This window comes from Tinamus guttatus, unplaced genomic scaffold, assembly GCF_059628265.1.
Source record: "Tinamus guttatus ecotype Peru unplaced genomic scaffold, ASM5962826v1 Tinamus_guttatus_pri_ptg000542l, whole genome shotgun sequence".
Taxonomy (NCBI): Eukaryota; Metazoa; Chordata; class Aves; order Tinamiformes; family Tinamidae; genus Tinamus; species Tinamus guttatus.
Window position 1 is genome coordinate 276,475 of NW_028289076.1, and position 23,030 is coordinate 299,504.

Sequence of the window (23,030 nt, forward strand, 5' to 3'; positions counted from 1 at the left end):
AAAAAAAAAAAGACTGTAGGAAATCAACTCTTCTACAAAAATAGACTGATGTATTTGAAAGGTTATATGGGAAATAATTAGATAAATTACATGAAAAAGAGGCTGATGCATTTTTTTTCCCTGTAGGGCTGAAATAATTCATTTTTACCTTAATATAACATGTGCCATGTAAAATTGTGATGACAATACACAGCATTTTTATAGGTTATTTTAATGTTTTAAAAAAGAAAAATATTTTTAATTTCATAGTAAATTTTGACATATTGTCTAATCTTTCTCGCATGGGTCAAAATTACATTTCTGAATGTTCTTTCCTGCACAAATAAACTGACTTTCATCTAGCCCTGAAACTGCCACATAAGGAGTAACACATTCCAAGGCAGGTGGTTGTTAGGCCAAGTATCTTCACCATGCAGGAAATGCAGTCATGCCATATCAAACTGGGTCTTCCCTTTGCAAATGTTACTAACTTGCAAGATGCCAATTTGATTTAAATTGGATTGAACTTTCAATAATCAATTAACTTTAAAAAAAAAAAAAACACTTAAAGGAGGTTTTTCTGCAAGGATTTTGGAGCTCAAGCTGTTGTGCATCACCAAATCTTTCATGCTGCTGAGCTATAGTTAGTCTGATACTGGCAAGTCAAGAACAGCTCTTTACTATTACTAATCAAGATGTATGTACAGCCATTCTGTATGTTCTTACTATCACTTAGCTTGTCAACTGATAGACATAGGCTGTCTTTTTGGAACTTTACTATAGGAACCGGCATTTGCAGCCCATTTGCTTTATCATTTTTCCGGTACTGGGGGAAAAAAAAAAAAAAAAGACTTTTAAAAAAGCCACAGACTAGGCAGCACTGAGTTCCACCAAAACCCACTCCCTCCTGCAATTCCAATCTGCAATTATGGAAAATTGACTGTGTGGGACCTGCGCACTGAACTGATGTGCCAGGCCCCCAGAGGAAGGCTAAAACCCCCGAGATCAGTCACCTGCCCAAAGGGAAAGCTGCAGCACAACTCACCTCTGCCAAACAACTTAAGCCTGCATTTACAGGCGAGAATTATTGGTATTAAGTATCCCAGCATGATGACTTATTATTGGAAATATGACTGTCATCTGAATAAGTACCCACTCAAGATAAAGAGAAATGCATTTCTCTAGCTCCTGTGATTTGACTTGTCAGAGTTCTTTAAATCTTTTAGTCCCAGAGCTGCTACACGTTCTAAAACAGCAGAAATCAGTTAATGGTTCAATTGTTCGCCCCTGTTTTTCAGTATTTTGAATCCATTTAGGTAGCTGAAACATAGGCTGCACAGGGAAGCATTCAAACGCTGGGTAATGCCAGGTGTAGGACAACACAGGCAGTCAGAATTTGTTACTCTCTTCCTACCCTTCTTTGTCTGGACACAAATACCGTATGCTACATATTCATTACCCCATTTCTTCTCTTAAAGTCCTGCCTCGTTGAGTGGGCAGGGTGTTGACTCCTGAGCAGCCCTGCTCCTCACTGCACTCACCAGGGGATAAATCCTGCTGGGATTCAGGGCCACAGCATTTCTAGGACCAGCCGTGGTGCGTGGAGCACCAGTTAATTTTGTACACGCAACCTCATTGCCCTTGGACTCCATAGGTGCACAGGCAAGTGTGTGAGACAAATGTGTAAGACAACACATTAGTTACTAACAAGGGGTGTACTAAAGGCATAAGATGAAAAATAGCACAGCATATTTTCTTCCACTGTTTTTACTTATTTTTCATTTATTTTGCAGAATGTGTGACCTTTGTGTGACCTTTTAAGAAACTTGAAAACTTTCTTTCATTTTGAAAACATTATTATCCTTAGGGCCTATTATTATTATTATTATTATTATTATTATTATTATTATTATTATTATTCCTAGATAAAATAAAGGATCAAATTCGTTTAACATGAGGAAAAAATGCACATTTTTGAAGCTATTTTAAGTGCAGAAAATAGCATAGAAAATTTAGCTACAGATCTTTGTTAAATTAAGGCTGTTTAACTACTAATGCAAAAGTTATTGTATGGAGTCCATATATGTTCTACTGATTCTTCTCAGGTAACTTTGTGAATTTATAGGTTAAATTTAAGAACAAATAACCTCCAATAATGACCTTTCTACCTATCTATATATCTATCTATCCATCCATCCATCCATCCATCCATCCATCCATCCATCCATCCATCCATCCATTATTTTTATTATAAAAGTAGCTCTTAGAGACTCCAAGCCCAAATCCACCAGTTCAAACCCACAGAGGACTATCCTAATCATTTATAGGATAAAAATCCCAACCAATAAGTTTCTAGAAATGAGTAATGCAAGTTCACATAACATCCCACTGGTATAAGAAATGGAATAGAGTTTTTCCTAGGTCTAATCAAACGGCCTGTTTGCTTCCTCCTGATGGTTAGAGGAGAAAGGAAAAACTGGGATCATTTCTATCTGTAATGAAACACACAGCCTTCAGATACTCTACAAGCACTATAATCTAAGTAGACAAGAATTAAAGTCATATTATACATCTAATATATAGTATACTACTATACATAGCTGAAATCAATGAAAAGCCTATCACCTTTTTGGTACTGAATAAAACAGTAATACAGAACAATAAAAATCTGCTACATACGTCTACAGAATTTTAGACAGTTTATTTTTGAAGGATCTAGTTATGTGGCATAGCTGATTATTAGACTACCTGAATTCCTAGGGATGTAAAAAAATTAATATGGCAGTGCAGGGAAGGAGAAGGTAAACTGTGCGACGAGGATTATTATGAGACACAATGTTTTATATTCTGAGATTGTTTTCCATATCTTTCTCTTAATATCTCTTTTCCTGTGTTACTGAAATAAATTAATTTCTCTTATACTACTTGATTAGTATATGAAAAAAAAGGGAAAAGTGCTTATTTTTTGTGTTCCCAGATCTTCTACGTTAAAATGAGGCACAGTAAGATAGAACAAGATCTGGCTCAATTTTAAATACGGTAACACAGAGGGGAATATGCTGTGTTACAGCATATAGAGCATATGCAAAATTCTCTCCTGATTTTAATCAATAAAAGTATCCTGTGCTTCAAGGTTAGATCTATAACAAGGTAAAATTTTATTCTATACATAGTCTAAGAAATGCAGTACAATTTTTTTGCATAATATGAAATATAGGTTATAATATAATTAACATTGGTTATAAAAATAAATACAACTTTGCATATGTGGTTTCATTAAAGGTAATTTATAATATAAAGGTAATACCTATATAATACCTATGATAGAATATCCAGGATATGAAGGATAATTTGAAGACATATTTTGTCGTACTGGCAGGTTTTCATGCTTCTCAATTCCTGATCTTTGTGTTGGGTATCAAACTAGTATAGACTGCAGACTCAGGACACCCTTGTACACTGGTATTGATGTGCACAACTCTCATGATAAACTCTGGAAATGGTAGTATGGTTGGCTGCTTAATTTTTCTTTTTTTATTTATGACTCAGTCTATTCTTAATCATTCACATGCAGAAGTATACAAAAAACTTGAAAATGGGAACATCACGTAAATCCCTATTTTTTTGTACTAAGGGTGGTTGGTTCCTCTCCATACAACAAAATTGGGGTAATAAGTCTACACAACACAGGAATACACCAGATATGAACCTCTTCTGCACAAAAGCATTTTATCTCTAGACTCATCCAAGCAGCTCAGCCCTACACAGCTCTGAGTCACCCTCCCATTAGCTAAACACAAAGAAAGTTACCTGATTCAGTAGTGACTTAGGAGATTGGTAGCAGCTAATGTTGCAGGAAGGGGGTTGTTCTTCCAACCTCCTCCTTCCCATTTTTGGAGCTGCAGAGCTCCAAAAACAGGAACAGCAGCCAGGCAAGCACAGCAAGAAGTCACGCCAGCTGCCCTCAGAGCTTCCACTTATTCCAAAGAGCAATGGGTAGCATTTGGCCAGCAACTTCACAGAGCTATTTTTGGTAATTTTTTATGCTACTCTATTGCTATTGCCGTAGAGCATCTGTGCAAGCATGTGTAGAGAGGCTGCTGTTCTAAAGCTGCATTAATTCTACTGCAGTAGATTCTGATGGCAGAAGTGATCGTGGTCCAGATGCCTACATTTACGCAAAGGGGTATCTCTTACATTATTCCTAACTGGAATTGCAGTTCTTGTAATGCTCACTCTTGTTATTATCTTTTCCTGATGACTTACGTGTCATGTCTTCTATAGTCTTGGCGCTATTTTAGTTAACCCTATTTTTAGAATAATGGAGGAATTTTCAGCCTCAAAACTGAAATAATTCACATTGGAAAATGTAAGCCTGATTGGCAGGAAAATTGTTTATGTGATTTAAATTTTATTTAAGCCTAGCTCCCTATTAGTGTATTACCATATCTGCAAAGTCCTTCCTTGGTCATCTTGAAAACACCATCTACTTTCAAAAATTGTAATTTAATTTATTCATCTCTTCCTAATCATATTATATATATTCAAGATTCCTTGCCTTATTATGTGTGAGAGGTTGGATCTCAGTAAATACCTATACCTAGATCCCTTCCTTCTGCAGACACATTCCATTCATTTACTAACTTCTGTCAAATGTTATCCTACTAGTGGCTTTTGAATAACCTTTTAATTCCTTTTTTTATTACCTTCTTTTCTATTCCTGAATTAATACTATCAGCTAGTGCTTTTTAGATCTTTTTAAATTATGGCATCTTAATGATCTTTATTTGATCTCTAATTTTTAGTTAATTTTTATTTCTGAGGGTGTCTGGTTGGGGAGAGCGAGAGGGAAGTAGTGTCATTGTACATTTATTTAGGTATTTTTAAAGTTTTGATTAGAGTTACTTGTCAGCTATGAAGATTTCTGAGGCTTTTGCCATAAAGACTAAGTAGTAGCAGGCTTATTAAATTACTAGATGAAAGATGTCCAAGAAAAATAGGCAAAAATCTCAAGTATTTCAGAGATGGCACTCTGCTCTAAGGCTGAACGGATCCGCAGTGCCCTCGTGGTGCTAGATGGGGTACCGTGGAATTCGGGCAGGAGAGCAAAAAAAAAAGACCTCTTTTCCCATGTTCCAGTGGCACAATATTGATATACTGCCACTTATTATTATCCTTCGATCACAGCTATTAGAAATTGTCATGAAGGAGTCAGTGCTGAGTACACTCAACTGATTAGAGGATGGTAACGAGAGCATAAAGTCCTATGGTGGGGAGAACATTGTTGCTTAGGAAAATCACTGCTGGGAGGTACAAAAAGCAAATTCAAGGCTTATATTAACACGCTAATACTTTTGTTCTTATGATAGGAAGTTCCAGACAAACCAGCAAAAGATGAACAAGGCAGAATGCAACAGCCTGTAAAATAATAAATACTACCATGGTTGAACAGTTTTCAAGAAGCAGATGCACTCACCAGTGATGAGTGCTGTCCGTAAGAAGGGATTTTATTCGAAGGGTAAATCGGTCTGTCCAGCACATCTAAGAGCTGACATCAGCTGTCATGGATAAAGTTGGGGATAACAGCATGTCTGAGAAGAGGCAAAGGCCTCCACTGACCAAGAATGACATGGAACAGTCCAAAGCACGACAGTAACACTGTGATCTTCAACAGAAGAATTCACAGCTTTTTTTATGGAAAACCCAATATGATCTTGGGGAAGGTCAAAAAGAGCAAGGCGCTACTTGTTCTTGTCTAATGGTTGTCAGGAATAAGGTACAGGATGTAGGGATGTATAAAAAAGACAAAGAATGCAAAATGGTAGAGTTAACAACTGAATGGTTGTTCTTCTCCAAAGAAAATGGAAGGAATCAAGTTATGTTGGTTGTTTTCCCAAGTATCACTTCCTTGTAAGTATGGAAAATGATTTTCAATTAATATATAGTAAGATGAATGGAAATACAACTCAGCTTGGTTTACTACTTGCTTTAGGCTTTGGGGAATCTGCTGGAATTTCTTCTGTTTTCTCCTGCATTTCACTGTTAATATACAGCAAAGGTATAGAGAGCTTTGACAGAAGCTTATTGATGGGTTCTGTAAATATACAGACAAAACTTCATGAGGCATTTTGAAAGAGATATTGAAGATGATTGGTGTTAATTACTGACCCTGTTTTGAAATGTTTGAACTCAGGCTTTCATTTGCAGCATTATTTGTAATTTACAGCTTCTTTGGTTCTTTTGACCCATTCTCCTCATTTGCAAAGTGCTGTATCCTTCATATGCTCTGCACCTTTTCAAATAATTAAATTGTGCTCATTATTTAGTCACTTGTTGTCTTATTCCATCTCATCAGTCTCCACAAGGCAGTTATAAACCATTCCATTTAGAGACCATTCATTCTAACACACTGGAAGGGAGCAAACAAGCCTATTGCCAAACTCATCAACTACTTGTTCAGCCAGTTTGTAACCCTAAGTGTTGTGCAGACTCTGATAAGTTTGTCTGAATGTGTGACACGTTGACAGGCCAATCCATATCTGTGTGACCCACGCACAGTCCCCCTTTTCTCTTTCATTAAGAAGAGATCTGGGAAGATTATGAGATTACTGGGGAAAAAATGAGTGCTTACATGTGTCACTCTCCCTGTTTTATAGCAATAGCACACGCTGTACTTGGCAATTTCGCAGTCCAGAGAGGAGAGTCTAGAGAGCTCACAGGGAAAATTAGAGCACCTTCAAGGCATTGAGCAGAATTCTTGCTAAGACTAGAGCAACAAAATTTGACAAAATTCAGTACCAACCCTGTGAAATCTGACTGACAGTCTCTGATGAATGCATTTAAATGACTAGTAGTGGAAATTCCAAGATTTTTTTTTTCAAAATTCTCCCTTGAAAAGCAGGGGAGGAGTTGGAGGTTTATGCTCCCTCTCTGTTTTGAAGCATTTAGGATGCATTCAACTAACCTTTTATCAAATGTAGGTCACACGCCTCAATCAGGAAAACTGCTTAAAAATCCAAACACTTAGGTTTTTATGAAATCACTCAATACCAACTGCTGGGATTTTAGGAAATCAAACACTGGAAAGCTCAAAATATATTACAGAGTTTGGTAAAATTGTGCTAATACATGTATTTCTCACTAGCAATCTTCCTGGAAATCACTGCTATCTCCAGGTTATGGAGATATCTCTGGTTACAGCTGTTCTGGAACCTAGTGTTTCTAATATACCTGAATAACCAGGGACCCTGAATCTGTGGGGCCTATAGAATCTAGATGGCTTTAGGGATGTGCATGCCATGTGTAGGCTTCAATCCAATGTCACATGCAGTCCTTAGTTCATGTAAAACAACTGCAAATATTAAATTTACTACCCACTGATATTATGACACCGAGTAAAGGAAAGTGTAGCTGCTTTCGCTTCAATTTTTGGGATCAAGGTGCCTTCACTGGGTAAACAGTATGTAAATCAGAAAGCTCTCAACAAAACCTTGATCAACCAAAACAATAAAGACATTTTAGAAAATTTTTATGTAGAGCTACAACCAGTCTATCATTCCTTTCAGTACTCATTGAGATAAATCTTGGACATAGCATGGGAAAACAAGACGCATTACTAAAAATAGCAAGAGAGCTTCTTTGCTTGACCACTTAGCTGGAGTCATATTTGGATGATCTTTACTGCTGTTGTGAAAACTATCTGCTGGACAGCTTCAGCTTACTGATTTTGCAACTGAAGAAAAAAAAAAAGCAAGACTTAGCAGAGTGCCATGGTTCCCACCCCTGATTTGCTCATAAAATATCAATGAACTAAAAAATCTTTCTTTTTTTCAACATGCTTAATAAGCATTGCAAAACTAAAGCAGGAAAAAAGATGCTAGAAAGGATGGCAAAGCTTAGTAGTGTAAATAGGCAAGCACGATTTTCTCAGAAAGTATGAAACAAAGAGAACACAACAGCTGATTAATTCACTGTCCCAGTCTGCTGTTACCAAAGGTAACTATCACTCGTTGACTTTAGTGACTAGCATGACAATAACAGAGACACCTTTCAAAAGTGCCTGTTAATCTTCAAAATTTCTGTTCTGACAGTATGTAAAATCTCCTCTTAATATCCCTTACAGCTATCATTCATTTAAATAGGAAGTTTGAGTTTTCTGAATTAAACACCTTTGATAAAGTCATAAATTTCAACACCAGAAAGGACCATTACGGTAGTCTGACTTGTTTGCATTTTCAGAGAGAACTTTCTGAAACACTGAGGTAAACATTTCCTCAATGGAGCTTATAACTTTGAGTTCAAGTACACTATAGTCAATAGTAACACATCAGTCTTGATTTAACACCTGTGTAACAGTGAATCTGTCACATCGTAGAAAAAGTGATTCACAGTCATCTCTAGTTTCAGTCTTTATTTTTTTTTACTTCAGCCTCTAGCAATCAGAATTTATGAACTTATCTGTGAAGCCATCCTTTTGGCACAGCAGTGGTAACTCCATTAGCCAAGGGGAGATTCTGGAGGAGCCGGGATTCCTGCGCACGCGGCTAGAGAGAGGCAGGGCCCGTGGGGCAGGCAGTGCAGAGGGGAGCGTCAGGACTTTGGAAAGAGGCAAGGGGGCACTCGGCCCAGTGACGGCCCTGGCAGCCCCCACAGCCCCTCCGTGACTGCACGTCCCCCGGAGGGCACTTCCACCAAGTTCAAGATTTTGTCTTTTCCTGTTTTCACTTCTGTAAGGCAGGTGGCCTTGGGCGTGCGCCCGAGCTGCGTGCTTGGTGACACTGGTGAGCGGTACTGTTGCAGGTCACAGCAAACACGTCCTCCTCCTGCTGCCCCGTTGTGTTCCTTTTGCACAGCTATTGCTGCTTATCTGGAGTAGGCTCAAAACAGTCTGTTTTTTTCATAGCTCTCATTGAGTTATTTTAGGGCCTCTGTTTTCATCTTAGTCCCGTGTTTTTAGTGCCCTTGGTGTTGTCCCACACTTAAACTCCATTTCTTAACCAGGGACACCTGGCACCAAGCTGCACTTCGCAGAGCAGCTTCTCACAACAGGCTGGTAACAAGCCCAGCAGGCCAGGACGGAGGCCGGGCAAGGCCAGCATGCGCATCTGGATAACTAAATACTTTATAGAATTAAAACAGTGCTATAGAAAGTTATTCTAAGTCTTTGATCATTTCTTTAAGTCTTCTTGGAGCTTTCTCCGATTTTTCTGCATTTTTCTTATGTATGGGTGTTGGAATTGAGAACATTCTGGCAACCATCCCATTAATGCTAGCGTAACAGTAATTTAACTCCCAATTTTGCTTGGTAGTTTTTGTTTATTCTGTATTCCATGGCAGAAAATGAAGCTCATTTCGCTGGCTGTGTAGCATGTCCTTCTATTCATTTACTTTATCATTCCTCTCTAAAATGCAGTCCCATACTTACTGTGTCCTGAAGTGTCCATTGCTTCATCACCCTGATTTCAACTGCATTAATATACATGTTGTACAACGGAGGCTACTATATCGTCAGATCACTTTAACCACCCTACCAGCTTTATCATCACTCACCACTTCCTTACATTTGGTCACTTGAAGATTTTACTGGCATTTATTTTATATCTTGTTTCAGATTATTGTTGAAGATATGGAGGAACTGTGGAGCATGGCTGCACAGGCCACGTCATATGTATCCCTTTTAATGGGATAGTTGTGCTGAAGGCACCCTTTTTCCTAGAATATTTACACTTTAGTCACACAAATACTGGGGAACAGTGACTGCAATAAAGGATGGAATTGGGACGTATGTCTGAACATTTAATGCCTTCTTATGATAAAAAGTTTTTCTTGGCTATAACTTGATGAAGCAAAAGATGTAAGAAGTAATGAACAGTATTTACTATTTCTGAATATATTTTAAAGAATACATTAAATATATTAAATGTTTACCTATACTTGTACATGTAGATAAATATATATGACTATCAAAGTACATAAAGCATGTATGTTGGTCAAGACATATCTACATCGATACCTGAGTTTGCCTTCACTCTAGATCTGCTGGCAGTATACAGAAATATGCATAGGCCACCACAGTATTTTTCAGTACTTGCCTACTTTTCTAGCTAAAAGCTAAAAAAGCTAAACTTTTTCTTCCCCCCCCCCCTTTTTTTTTTCCCCAGCTGATAGTTGTCAAGTCTGTGATTTGGTTTTTAGTTTTATGGTTAACAGGCAGGTAAAAAACCGTCCCACTTAAAACACAAAAACCCCTGCAGGTGCTGCACACTTTGAAAAGCAGGCAGACTAAATCTTTTTTTTTTTTTTCCTTCTTTTTGTCCTCAGGGCGATAAATCACGGGCAAACCAGACTCCTTTCCCAACGCCATCCTTCCCCTTTGCTGGGATTTCACCTCGCGTTGCGCGGGTCAAACACCCCTTTTCCCGTGGCGCGAACGCGCCGCCAGCCTTGGGGGCCGGGCGGGGGAGCCCGCGCCGGGGCGCGGGGGCGCTTCCCGCCTGGAGCCGGCCCCGGCCGCACGGGAAGCGGCGCCTCCCGCCCCGCGCTCCCGTTTTCCCGGCGCTCCCGGCCGCGGCGCAGGGCGAGGGGCGGCGCTGGCGCTCCGGAAGCGCCGCGCGCTGCCGCCTCGCGCGGGCGCCGCCATGGAGGGCTCCGGGGACGAGGAGGCGGCGGCGGCCGAGGAGCCGCTGCAGCAGCTGGCGAGGCGGCAGCGCCGGGAGAAGCGGGAGCTGCAGGGTGAGCGGGCGGCGGGCCCGGCGCGCCGTGGGGCGCTCGCGATGGCGGCGGGCGCCGCGTGTGGTGGCGGCCCGTGCCCCTGCCTGCCCCGGTGCGGGGGTCGCGGTCGTTCTGCGCCGTCACCGCCTGGTGTGTAAGCTCTCCTCCTCCTTGGAGCACCGATGAGGTGGTGTCCGCGTGGGGCTGCTTTGGTACTGATGGAACAGGCCGAGCTGCCGCCTGTCAGCGGGGAGAGGGTTAAAGAAGAGGAGAAACTGCCCGCGCGCGGCCGTTGGAGCTGCGGGCTGCTGCTGGCGAGATGCTCTTCCCTCCCGCCATTGAAATGAGCCGGTGGGAGCCAAGACTTGGGCGCTGGAGCACGTGGTGCCTCCGTTAGGAAAGGCCGAGGGACGTGTGTCATTCCCTGAGGGAAGAGGAGGTAAAGAGGGAGCCCTTAGGTTTGTCTTCCGACGCTAAGGAAGGGGAGATGCAGCGGACACGACCAGGCTGAGCCTGGCTAGGAGAGAGAAGTGGCCTACAGGAATTGCCCACCCCAAACGGGTTATTGGGAAATGCTCTGAATGGAGGAACCCTTCTCCCCCCTCCCCCCTTTTTTTTTTTTCATAACGATTAAGTAACGTGGATTTCAGCCCCTGAATATCCGGCATATTCTCCACCTGATAATCCTTTCCATCCTCTGTACTGCTGGTTCTCTCCATGTGTGTTTAGGTTGTGTGTGTGCCTTAAGGCCTTGCGTAGATTTTGTTTTCACTTTCAGTTTTGGTGAACAAAATTGCTTCAGTCATCTTCATGGTGCAAAAGGGTTTTTTTTTTTTCTTATATTCAAAGAAAATTTTCCGTGCTTCAGTTTGTGCCCATGCCGTGTCACTGGGCACCTGTGGGAAGGGAGGGTGTAGGGAAGGAAGGAGGAGCCTTTCATATATTGGTGCATATTAAGAAGATCCTTCCTGAGCTTTCTTTTCTCCAGGCTGAACAGTCCCAGTTCTCTACATTTCCTCATGTGAGAGATGATCCAGTGCATTCATCATCTGAGTAGCCCTATAGATTTCCTTCATACTGTAAATCCATGCACTTCATGGATATGGGGAGGCAGCCTCGTGCCTTAACTGTGGCAATATAATATGTTGAGCTTTTTTGTGTGTTATGACTTGCAATCCTCTTTCCTGAAATGATTCTAGAATGTCTTATCTTCAGAGGGAATGTCTTATTGCACTACTTCTTTAACAGCTAAAATTCAAGGCATGAAAAATGCAGTTCCCAAGAATGATAAAAAGAGACGAAAACAGCTGGCTGATGAAGTTGCCAAACTGGAGGCAGAGCTTGAACAGAAGCATAAAGAGGAGTTAAAGCAGCTGAAGGAAGCTTCACCTGAGCAGAATAAGGTATGTGCTTTAACTTTAGCTGCAGCTGCACAGGTACAACTTGTAGTAGGGATTCCTTAACTTACTTTTAAAATTGAAATTGTTTGTATCGTGTGCTTGACTGCAAGTCCTGTTTGTGCAAGTGAGCCCGTTCAGGTACCTTCCCCTGCCTGAAGTGGAATACAGTTAATGGCTGAACTGGTGCTGTAAAATTGTCTGTGAATGATGGTGATGCTGCATGCTTGTACATCAGCTTCAGTGTTTCCCTGGCACTGGGTGTCTTTCAGCTGTGTAAACATTTTAAAGAAACAAATAGAACTATCTTGATTGAGAAGTGGCTGTTGTGTATCCTTGTGGCAAGTTCTGTTGCAAGGATAATGACCCTATAAAAATCTTAACTTTTAATTTTTTATTCAAATGCTTCAGCAGATAATTAGCACGTAAGTGTTAAGCATAATGCTTGTTGATAAAAGTATAGATTAGTTTCAAGACTTTTTTTCATTTAAATGAGATGTCAAAACTTTTACTGAGGCCCTGTCAAGCTAGAATCCCTGCCCAGGACATAGGTTTCCCTGAGACGATTTAGGTTTGAGATGTATGTGTTCTTTTAGTTCTCATTTTTTTATTCATATTGAAATTATATCTATATGTCATTGGTTGATATCTGATTAGTAACATAATAATGAAATTGAAATTCTTCTTGAACTGCCAACTGTCTCTTACAACTGCTTGTGTTACTTTGATATGGAAGGTAGAACCTTTTCCTGCTTTCATTGATAACAAGTGATTGAGAACTTGATAGCAGCTGTTCAGGGCCTTTGGCTTGACAGGCTGGCTAAGCAGTGTGTAAGCAGTTGGTGTGGAGCTTCTAAGGCAACATATGAATTAAGTTTGAGGTGTGCGTTTTATAGCAATTTTGTTGTTGAGACCAGATAAAAAGTAATCAAATGTGATGCTGGAGTGGGATGTGAGTGGCTTTATTTTGGCTTTTTAGGGCACTGTGCCACACAGGTTATTGTGGATAGTCTTATATGGTGAAATTACCTGGAAGTATACCTTAAAACTGCTTCAGGAGGTGCACGTCTTGGGTACCATTTATTAGTTAAAGTATTAACTTTTTCTTCTATTTTTTTTTTTTAGCTAGGTTCTGTAGCTGATGGGGTTGCAAACTTAGAGCTTCGAGGACTAGAGCAACACATTCAGCAGCCTCGAATATCAAAAGCACAGAAGAGACGGGTATGACCTAACATTTAAACATTTTACTTACTCATTTCAATTGAGTTCTCCAGAGAAACGCTGGTAATTCTGTGCCAAGAATACATTTTCTAACATTTAATTGAAGTTACATTCATCTAATGTTAACTCTAATAGCTGAATTAAGGAATTTTCCAGGAGATACTACCTGGCTAACTCAGTATTGGTGTCCTGTCTACCAGGTTTCTTGAAAATCTGTAGGACTTCTCTCTATAGATCTATAGGCATTTTTAAATACCTGCACTTGTTTATATGCAGTATTTAGCTGGGAACTAGAAGAGCTTGGGAGATTCGAATCAGGAAAAATAAATACCCAAATTATTTTTAAGGAATTCTACTCTGATTTTATTGAAGCTATTAATAAAGGAATTAAGTAATTGAAATAAAATAGCTTAAAGTATTGCATGGCAAATAAGTAATAGAACTTCATAAGTCTATGAGCTCATCTATGCAGTCCTTCATGGCAGAGCTCATACTCATTTTGAAAGAGTAGTATTTTATCTCTTACTTAATTGGAATTCCCCTTCCTGTGCCTTAGTTATTCATGCCAAGTGAAAAGTGATTAAATTCATAGGTTATCCTTAACAAATTAATATGATTAATAGCCTCTTTATGGGTGTTATTTCTGCACGTTGTAATAATTAAGGAGTTCTTCTGTCACATGATTTTGGGTGTGGAGTCTGAGACAGTTGGGATTCATTGGTCGTTTACGTTTCCTAAAGCTGGAGTCCAGGAGTTTGGGTTTGCAGTTTTGCTCTTCACAATCAGTACCACCTAACTGCATTTGCAAACAGGAATTTTCATGAACTTGAAACTGAAGAACAGGAAGCAAGCACTAAGCCAAGACATCTTCTAAATTTTAGCATTTGATAGAGGGCTTATTTTAACAGCAGGCATGGCTCTGGCCAATAGTTGTGTGTGTTTTAAATCTAGGAGAAAAAAGCGGCCTTGGAGAAGGAAAGAGAAGAAAGGATAGCTGAAGCTGAGATAGCAAATTTAACAGGTGCCAGACATCTTGAAAGTCAGAAACTTTCCTCTCTGTTGGCAACAAGACACTTGGAGATTAAACAGATCCCATCAGATGGCCACTGCATGTACAGAGCTATTGAAGATCAGCTCAAGGATCATCAACATTCCTGGACTGTTGCAACTCTCAGGAACCAAACAGCAAAGTATATGCAAAGTCACTTTGAGGATTTCCTGCCATTTTTAACAAACCCCAGCACTGGAGAAACGTATAGCAAAGGTAAGGGTTATAGCATAAGAGATTTTAAAAAACCTTTTTGACTGTTTGTGATGATGCCTAAGCTTCTCCATTCCAGCTGAGAAGGGACTAACCTGTTATGGTATGTTTGTTACTGGACTGTTTTATGGCTTGGATCTGCTGTTCTCTGTGAAAGACAGAAATACGATTTGATGTGTAATTTGGTATTTCCCATAAGAAGAGAGAATATTTTATATCAGGATTGCTTGTTTACTAGATGATAATGGTGTTCCGGAATGAGATATAAATTCTAAACAGTTTACCTACTAGGTTAAGGATGATTTTGTAGCTTTGGCATCAGCTTTTTTACTTAGACATAGGAAAGTTATTGAAAAATAAGATAAGCATGAAATTCAAGCAAATCTATTCCATAATAGCTTTCACAGATGTTTGCTCCTATTCTCTACTTTCTTTTCAGTGTTTACCTTAGGCATTTTGCAGCCTGCTGTTAGAAAGAGATTAAACTGAAAAACACCAAGTTGTTTAGTGAGAACAGTGTTATAGACTGAGCAAATGCAGCTAAATGGAACTTACGTACTACTTACTCGAGCAGTAAACTGTTTATTCCTTTCTTACTGTATGTCAGGAACTCCATGCAAGTTGTTTCATCTACTACTTAACTTACTGCTGGCTTCACTTAATATTTATTGCGGTAGAATTCATTGGGTGACTGGGTGCTGTCGTGCAGTCTTTTCCATGCTGACAGGGATAATTGCCACAAGGTAAATATGCCCCGGGTGAAGACTGCGTGAAGAGCAGGAGGGAGTCATAGGGGTTTTATGTCTCGGGCTGCTTTCGGGAGGATGTGAAGAGCAGTTCTAAGCAGAATTTACTTGCAGGATTCTGTAGCCTGAAGTGCTGTAATTCATAGATGAATTCATTTGAAAGTCTTCTACAGAGTATGTTCTATAAAAGGTGTCTTTAGCTGTTAACAGAGCAACTATGGAGAGTTTTTCATGCTCTCCATATTTTTCTCCTGGTAAAACCATAGAAAAGTCCATATGCTGGAAATTGGCAAGTTTGAAGAAACTTTTTATTTTGTTCCCTGTATTTCCTCAAACTCAAATTTCTCGGTATGAAAGGCATGTTTTCTGCATTCTAAATATTTCAAAAGTTAAAAACAAGGCAGCCAATATGTAATTCAAAGATTGATCTACATGTAGTTCAAGGATTTTTAAAACATACTTTGCATCTAGCTAAAATCAGAGCCAACTGTCGCTGTTATGTTCTTCTCTAGAGTCTCAAACTGTAATTTTTCAACTTAACAGGAAGAAACTGTGCAGTTTCGTGCTTTTTGTTATTAACTATTCGTTGAATTAAAAGTTTGAAATGTAAACCTGTACTAGCTTTTATTCTTGTTTTCAGTCTGCATTTTTTAAAAAACTATTTATTTATTTATTTATTGCCTCTAGTGTTTTAAATTTTCCCTTCCAGTCTCTTCAGGAAACATTTTCCTACATAATGTATTTTGTTTAGGTCTTACCTTTTCATTATGCAACCAGTACTTTTCCTTAGGTGCTTGTCCCTGAATAAAATTACTGAAAGTTGAGTGCATTTTTTTTTTTCTCTTCCCTGCAGAGGAATTTGAAAAATACTGTGATGATATAGCAAATACTGCTGCATGGGGTGGTCAGCTGGAAGTAAGTACTGTATTGTCAGCTTTTGTTTGTGAAATTCTGAAGTGAATATATCTTCAAAAACGACAAAAAAAAATGAAAACTGTATGGAAGATATTTAGAGCTTATGAAGAATTTTCTTCAATATTTATAAATTCCATCTTAATAACCTCTGCTGATGGTCCCATGCTAAGTCTTTAACTTGCCTGTTGTGTGTCATTAGAAATGCTGACAGAAGGAGGAACTAAGGAGAAAGTAACAAAGGGAGGAACCAAGGGGAAAGTATCATGGCTTAGTGGCTATTTTATGCTGACCTAGATGGCAGCAAAGCTGGCTGTAATGGAACAATGATAGATTTTGTGGTACAGAGTGGAATTTGAGCTTTAGAAAATACATAGTTCTGTTTAGCTTAGTTTACATTTTGCTTCATACTCTTGTTTTATGTAAGAGTAATTACTGAAATTGGAAGCATGACGTTACCTTTTTTTTTTTAATAAAAAAGATAAATTTAATGCAGCCATTTTAAAATTAAAGTTAAAATATTAAACAATTTTGATTACTTTTGTTAAGTTTTTTTTTGTACTAAAAACTTTGTGCACAAACTCATATGTTTGTTTAAAGGAAATGTCATGTTTTCCTCCCACCCCTCCACACTCTCCCACCTTGGATTTGATCTTATTTATCCAATTGCTTTTGTTCCTTAAAGCTAAGGGCTTTGTCGCACATTTTGCAAATGCCTATTGAAGTTGTGCAGATGGATTCTCCTCCCATTATTGTTGGTGAAGAATATTCAGGCAAACCAATAATACTTGTGTAAGTATGTAATGTTATTCCCTCCTAAAATTAACTTACTTATAGAGAAGAGGACTGATCTGCCCTTTTGTTTTATGTTGCATACCTGGCCTTGGAAAGCTGCTTCAGTAATGATCTTGCAGATCAGAAATGGTGTGTGTGATTTCACACTGTAAAAATGCTGTAATTAACATTCTTAAATTGTTAACATTTAGTTTGACTAATATAAGGTTCAGTCACCAATTTATTACCATGATGTTTGAATACTGTATACTTAGATGCATACATGTATATGTAATGTATATTACAATGTTATTAGACCTGCTAGATAATTAACATGAGTGCAATAGGTGTGCAAAGCAAAAAGTGTTTCTATTCAAAACTTCCTGTCACAGAATAATATACCAGAATTTAAAAACCTGTATTTTTCTGTGCTAAAGTTTGAATTTATTTGACCTAAGAAATGTTAATGTTTGTGCAGTATTATTTTTGTTGAATCAAACATGAATTTTGTATATTTTTTTTAGGTATATGAGACATGCTTATGGATTAGGAGAGCATTACAATTCTGTAAAACTTCTCACAGAAACTGCTACAGAAAATGGCAGCTAGCATAAAAAGTCCTGAGTCCACATGGACAACAGTTACATCTTAATATGTTGACCTTGGACAACTCCCAAACAGACTGGAAAGTAAAACTACCTGGAATGTGTTAAAAGTCAAAAAGGTTTGACTATAAGTTAGAAATATCTCTGGATTTTAAAAGCAACAAAACAACAGTATTGAGCTTGTTGATATTAATCATGTTTAGAAAATGTTCTCTAAAATGCTGGCTGTATAAATAAGAACATTTTGATAAGCTTCATCCCATGACATAGTAAAAATACTCAGCAGTAAATGCTTTGGTTAATTTGTGTTTTTACTAAAGAATTAAGGTATGAAGAGTCCTACTACATTGTTTCTGGTAGATTTTGATGACTGGAAGACTTGAGGCATTTAAAATAACTGATGCTTCTCTCTGCATTGATGGAGTGTCCCTTGCAGTGTTTCTTTAGTCCCATAGGCTCTGGCTTTAATACTGTAGCAAGGATCCCCTATGGGCAGGGAAGAGCTGAAGGCCAATCCAGTAGTACCAAGTATACTACTGGGCTGAAGTAATCAGAAACATAATGTTACTTTATGGACTTTCCTCTAGGCTTTTAACAAGGTTTGAGGACTTCTCTTGTTTTGCAGCTGGCAGCAGGAACTGAACACTTGTTCCTCTGTACTTTGTAAGAAGAGCATTGCTGTTTAATGCCCTGACATACAGTCATCCTGTGTGTTAACTGTTCTGTTCATCCTTTGCAATCTTTCATCTGTGTACTTTGATGGTATAGAAAGCTTATCAACAAAGCACTCTGACTTCCTCACTTCAGGCAGTGAACTCGACGCAACGTTCTGTTAAAGACCTGCTGTTCTACGCAACAAAGTGCAGGGTTTCATAATGCTTAAAACAGCTGGTTGCATACAGATGGAAAAAAAACCCCTTTTTTTGTCAGCAACTTTAAAAGCAATCTGCAGGAGAATTAAGTTAATTTTCATTGCTCCTTTTTGTGTCCAAAGAAAATTTGAAAGATTTTAATTCTGTGTGACTTGTCTCTGCATTAGAAATTCAGATATTTTTTTTTTGTCTTCGAAATAACTATAAATATTATTCCAAAAGTGGCAGTATACTGAAGCCAAAGTTGTCATGTAATCAGTTGTTTGTTAATAACTGACTTTGGAAAGCCTTAGTCAAAAACTGCATAATTGTGTTTTTGTGATGACAAAAATATTTGGAGAAAAGCAGTTTTTTCAGACTTCAACACCTTTGACCTGAGTGTTCGTCTTGTTATTTTTCAGTAAAGTTAGGCAGCAGTTGGACAGTTCCTGGGCCTTCTAAATTAGAACAAAATTTGACATTACCTCAAAATTGTTTTTAAAATAAGTATTCATTCTATGGATCAGACAAATGGTCTAATTTAAAGCACTTTGAAAAAGAGGAAGATTACAGAATGTGTGATTATGAATTTAAGTGGCGCCTGTCAAGAAAATCAAGTATTAACCAGAGCTAGAGTTTGATGTATTCTTACATGACATCAGATATGACATATCTAATGCAGTATAGCAAATATAGCTGTATTTATAGCAATTTGATGAATCAGATTTACTATCTTGATTGTGTGAAATGTTGTTTTTGAGTGCAAACTCAAAACTTGATGAAGAAGGCTTTATTCTGAATACTGTTACGAATTTCCTATAAAAAATCAGTAAAAGTACTTTTCTCAGTATTGCTTAACTGTATGATAGGAAATGCAGATGCTGCTTTCTATAGATTCCCCAAGGAAAAAAAAATTGCTGGGTTTTCATTCTTGTTTGATTAACTGAGGGAGAAGATGCTTGGAATGCCTGCATCAACTGTTTGTCCTATTCAAGATGTTTACAGTTTGCATAAAACAAGAGAATGTTTTAATATGATGAGCAGAAGATCCTTGCTCATGTTGTACGTGATTTGCCAAAAAGATAATAAATTGTTTTTAGTGACAAATTTTCTTGCTGTCGCATTTAATTTGTTATTAAATTATATACACATGCACAGAGGGCAGTGTATATACGCTTGAATAATGAAATAGAAAACAGAGAGAAGGAGGCTCCCCGACCTCTTTGGGCAGCCTGTTCCAGTGCTCTGTCACCCTCAGAGTGAAGATGTTTTTGCTCAAATTCAGGCAAAATGTCCTGTGCTTCAGTTTATGGCTGTTGTCTCTTGTCCTGTCTCTGGACACTGCTGAAAAGAGTCTCATCGTATCCTCTTGACACCTTTCCTCAAGGTATTTATACACATGGGTAAGATCCCTTCTCAGCCTTCTCTTCCTCAGGCTACGCAGCTTCAGCCTCTCCTAGGAGTGACGCTTCAATCTCTATCATCTTTGTTGTCCATGCTGGACTGTCTCCAGTAGCTCTGCGTCCCCCTTGTATGGGAGAACCTGGAAGCAGGCACAGTGCTGCCGATGAGGCCTCGCAGGGGCTCAGCAGAGGGGAAGGATCACCTTTCTCCACCTGCTGACAATGCTTTTCCTCATGTAGCTCAGGAGCCCATTGACCTTATGGTCAACTTGGTCATCACCGTTCCCAGATCCTGGGTCGAGCTGCTCTCCAGAAGGTCAAGCTGGGATTATTCCTCCCTAGATGCAGGGGTCTGCACTTCCTTCCCTCTGTTCAACCTCATGGGGTTCCTCTCTGCCCAGCTTTCTGGCTTGTCCAAGTCCCTGGGGGTGGCAGCACAGCCCTCTGAGGTGTCAGTCGCTCCTCCCAGTTTTGTGCCATGAACAACCTTCCTGAGGGTGTCCTCTACTTGCTACTGATAAGTTAAACAGGGTTGGCCCTAGTTTTGACCCCTGAGGCACAACGGTAGCTACAGGCCTCCAAAGGGACTGATCCTCTCAGCTCTGCCATGCAGCCGCTTCTCCCTCCCCCTCGCAGTTTGCTCGTCCTCTCCGTGATGTCGGTTGCTCTCACGTTTCTGCAAGTGTCACCTCTGTGCCTGCTGGTGGTGATACCTGTCGGCACCAGCCACCCCATCCCTGTTGCTTCCCCATCAGTATCTTAGATGTGGAACATCAGCAATATTTGGTAGAAGGGATCCATGATTTTTGATGACACGCTTTCAATAATTATCCTATTTTGGATTGCATAGGAAAGCAAATATTTCCTAAAAAGTGTTTATCTAATTACATGGTTTTCAACATAATACAGTATCTTTTCTTCCACTTGAGAAATGATTGCTTTATTGACATTTACAAGAAGAGCTAAAGAAATTTTTAGTTTTCAAGGTGTTATTTTTACAATTCATTCATGTAATGATTTTCTGGTTAGGTATGTGTGAAGAAAATATTGTCAAAAATATTATATAGTGGTTTTTTAGGCACCATATTAATATAGCATTCAAACTTCATATTTTATTTCCCTGGTTATAACATCAGTTTGATAAAACATGCATTTGTAGAGAAAATGTGTTTAAGCAAAGACTCAAGGGTGTGTTTTGACTTAATCCTTTTGTCAAGATGGGTCCAGTCACTCTTTTCTGTCATTGCTAAGCTAACCGTAGTCTTGTCCGTTCTGCCTGTATAAAAGCAAACAAGACAGGGCACATGGAGCCATGTGTAGCACTTGTGCTATTTCATGGACTTTCAGGCTTTATTCCTCTTGCATACACTTGCACATTCTGAAATTATAGGGAAAGCAACTATTAAAATAACAGTCTTGGTAGGAAACATTTTTGCCTTCTTTTTTTTCCGATCTTTGACTGTGTTTGCTTTGGACTTTGATGCAGACTTCCATAAAACAACAGGTTTGCAGAAAATTGTTTTAGTAATTCATGTTTACTTTGCATCATAAATAGTTTAAATGTTTCATTAGCTGCAGGAAATCGTTTAAAGAAATAAATAATATGAAATGTAATAAAACAATTATATTCTTTACACATATTTGTACAAATCTCCTATGTTGGAGACATCATAATGTGCACTCAAAATTTCGAGTATGAATTTTGATCGTGTAAGGATGAGGGCTTTAGCATAGTTTAGAGAAGTAGAATTTGAAGACTGGGTATAATCAGTTAGTGATTTAATAAGAAAGTTGTTCAAAATGCTATGTTTGCTACTGAAAAGTAAAGAAAGTAAAATGTTAGATAGCTGTATTTATGTGTCTGTGGAAAGATCAAGAGTTAAAAAAATGTAAATCTAAATCTAGAGCATAAATTATATATATTAATGGCTAGGAATGTATTTCTCAGTAAATCTATTAGAAAAATTTATACTTCTCAGTCTGAACAACAGCAGCAGGCTTAAATGTCTTCCTCCAGAAATAAACAAGTAAGTTTAATGATGATGCAGTGAAATTTAGCCCACGTCTCTGCAGTTCTTAATGGTGTGCACATTAGATCCAAGTACAGTCTTTACAGGTATTGCATATATCATTTACCCACACACAACAAGTGGCAAAACTACTGCTTTGGAAGGTTGGGAAAATTCATGCTACTTTTTAGCACACAGCTAAGTGTGAAGAAATAAAATCTTAGCATTTCAACAGAACAGACTAAATCATTTAAAAATAATTGTATTTTTACATTTTCATCTGATTTTCCTTTTGCCCTTGTGTCCTACTTTGAATTTTCTTTAAGCCAGTTAATTACTAATCAGTGTTTCAGTATGTGTCAAAATGAAATGGCAAAAATCAAGTGGTGAAGCCTTTATACTACTAATGTTATAATAAATAGGAAAAATATTTCCACCACCAAAAAAAAAAAGAAAAAAAAAAGAAAAGAATTCTTATTACTTAATTTGGCATGCTTACTGCATTGCTGGTGGGAGTGGTAGTGTCCTAGGGAAATGATTCTGAGAGCACCTTTGAGACTCGATGCTTCATGTGTCCGTAAATCAGGCAGGTTGAGCCACAGCTGAAACACAGGGAAGAGAGGAATTTGTTTCACAGCAGCTTGTGGTAAAACATGTTGCTAGGGGCACTTTTTTGCCTCCTGTCAATGCTATTTCATCCTGCTTTTCAGTTGTTGATTTTTAGGGATATTTTTGGAAGACTTGCAGAGTTTATGATTTGTGAAGCTTTTATTTGTGCTGGTGGTGTGACAGACCCCAGGAAACAAAATAGGAAAGGTTACTGTGTGTCAAAGAGAAAGGGATGCTGGCAGGAATGTGCTTGGACAGGTTCATAATGTGGGATGGAGGCTCCATCTGCTGCGGGATGTTCACATGTTTTTGCTGGCGAAACCCTCCTAATAAAATGTGCTGCCAGCAGATGGGGCAGTGGCCCTGTCTCTTGGGGATGATTTGGGGCCCTGGATCTTGACCTACTGGCCACCCTGGCCCCTTCCCCAGCTCCGTCAGCTATGACACTTCATGAATCCCCTGAGGTGAAGCTGAGTGAGGGGAGATAGGCAGCTCTTACGTGGATGACGTGGGAGGTTACAGGGCACATGAGATGTGCGTGTTGCAGATGTCC

The 23,030-nt window shown here is 38.9% G+C and overlaps 1 protein-coding gene across 1 annotated transcript; it reads left to right on the top strand.

Annotated features, from left to right (window-relative positions):
* The first annotated feature begins 10,616 nt into the window (after nt 1-10,616).
* Nucleotides 10,617-18,105, top strand: OTUD6B (OTU deubiquitinase 6B). The gene is made up of 7 exons (XM_088534113.1): nt 10,617-10,710; nt 11,938-12,092; nt 13,212-13,307; nt 14,259-14,571; nt 16,168-16,229; nt 16,912-17,018; nt 17,525-18,105. Exons 1-7 carry the CDS (start codon nt 10,617-10,619, stop codon nt 17,607-17,609), a joined length of 912 nt encoding a protein of 303 aa, XP_088390239.1. The 3' UTR covers nt 17,610-18,105.
* Nucleotides 18,106-23,030: the final 4,925 nt, after the last annotated feature.

Excerpts from the sequence above, each read along its gene's own strand:
- OTUD6B (XM_088534113.1), top strand. The coding sequence starts at position 10,617 with ATGGAGGGCTCCGGGGACGAGGAGGCGGCGGCGGCCGAGGAGCCGCTG. Across the intron at positions 12,093-13,211 it reads CTTCACCTGAGCAGAATAAG|CTAGGTTCTGTAGCTGATGG; the intron begins GTATGTGCTTTA and ends TTTTTTTTTTAG. Across the intron at positions 17,019-17,524 it reads GGCAAACCAATAATACTTGT|GTATATGAGACATGCTTATG; the intron begins GTAAGTATGTAA and ends TATTTTTTTTAG.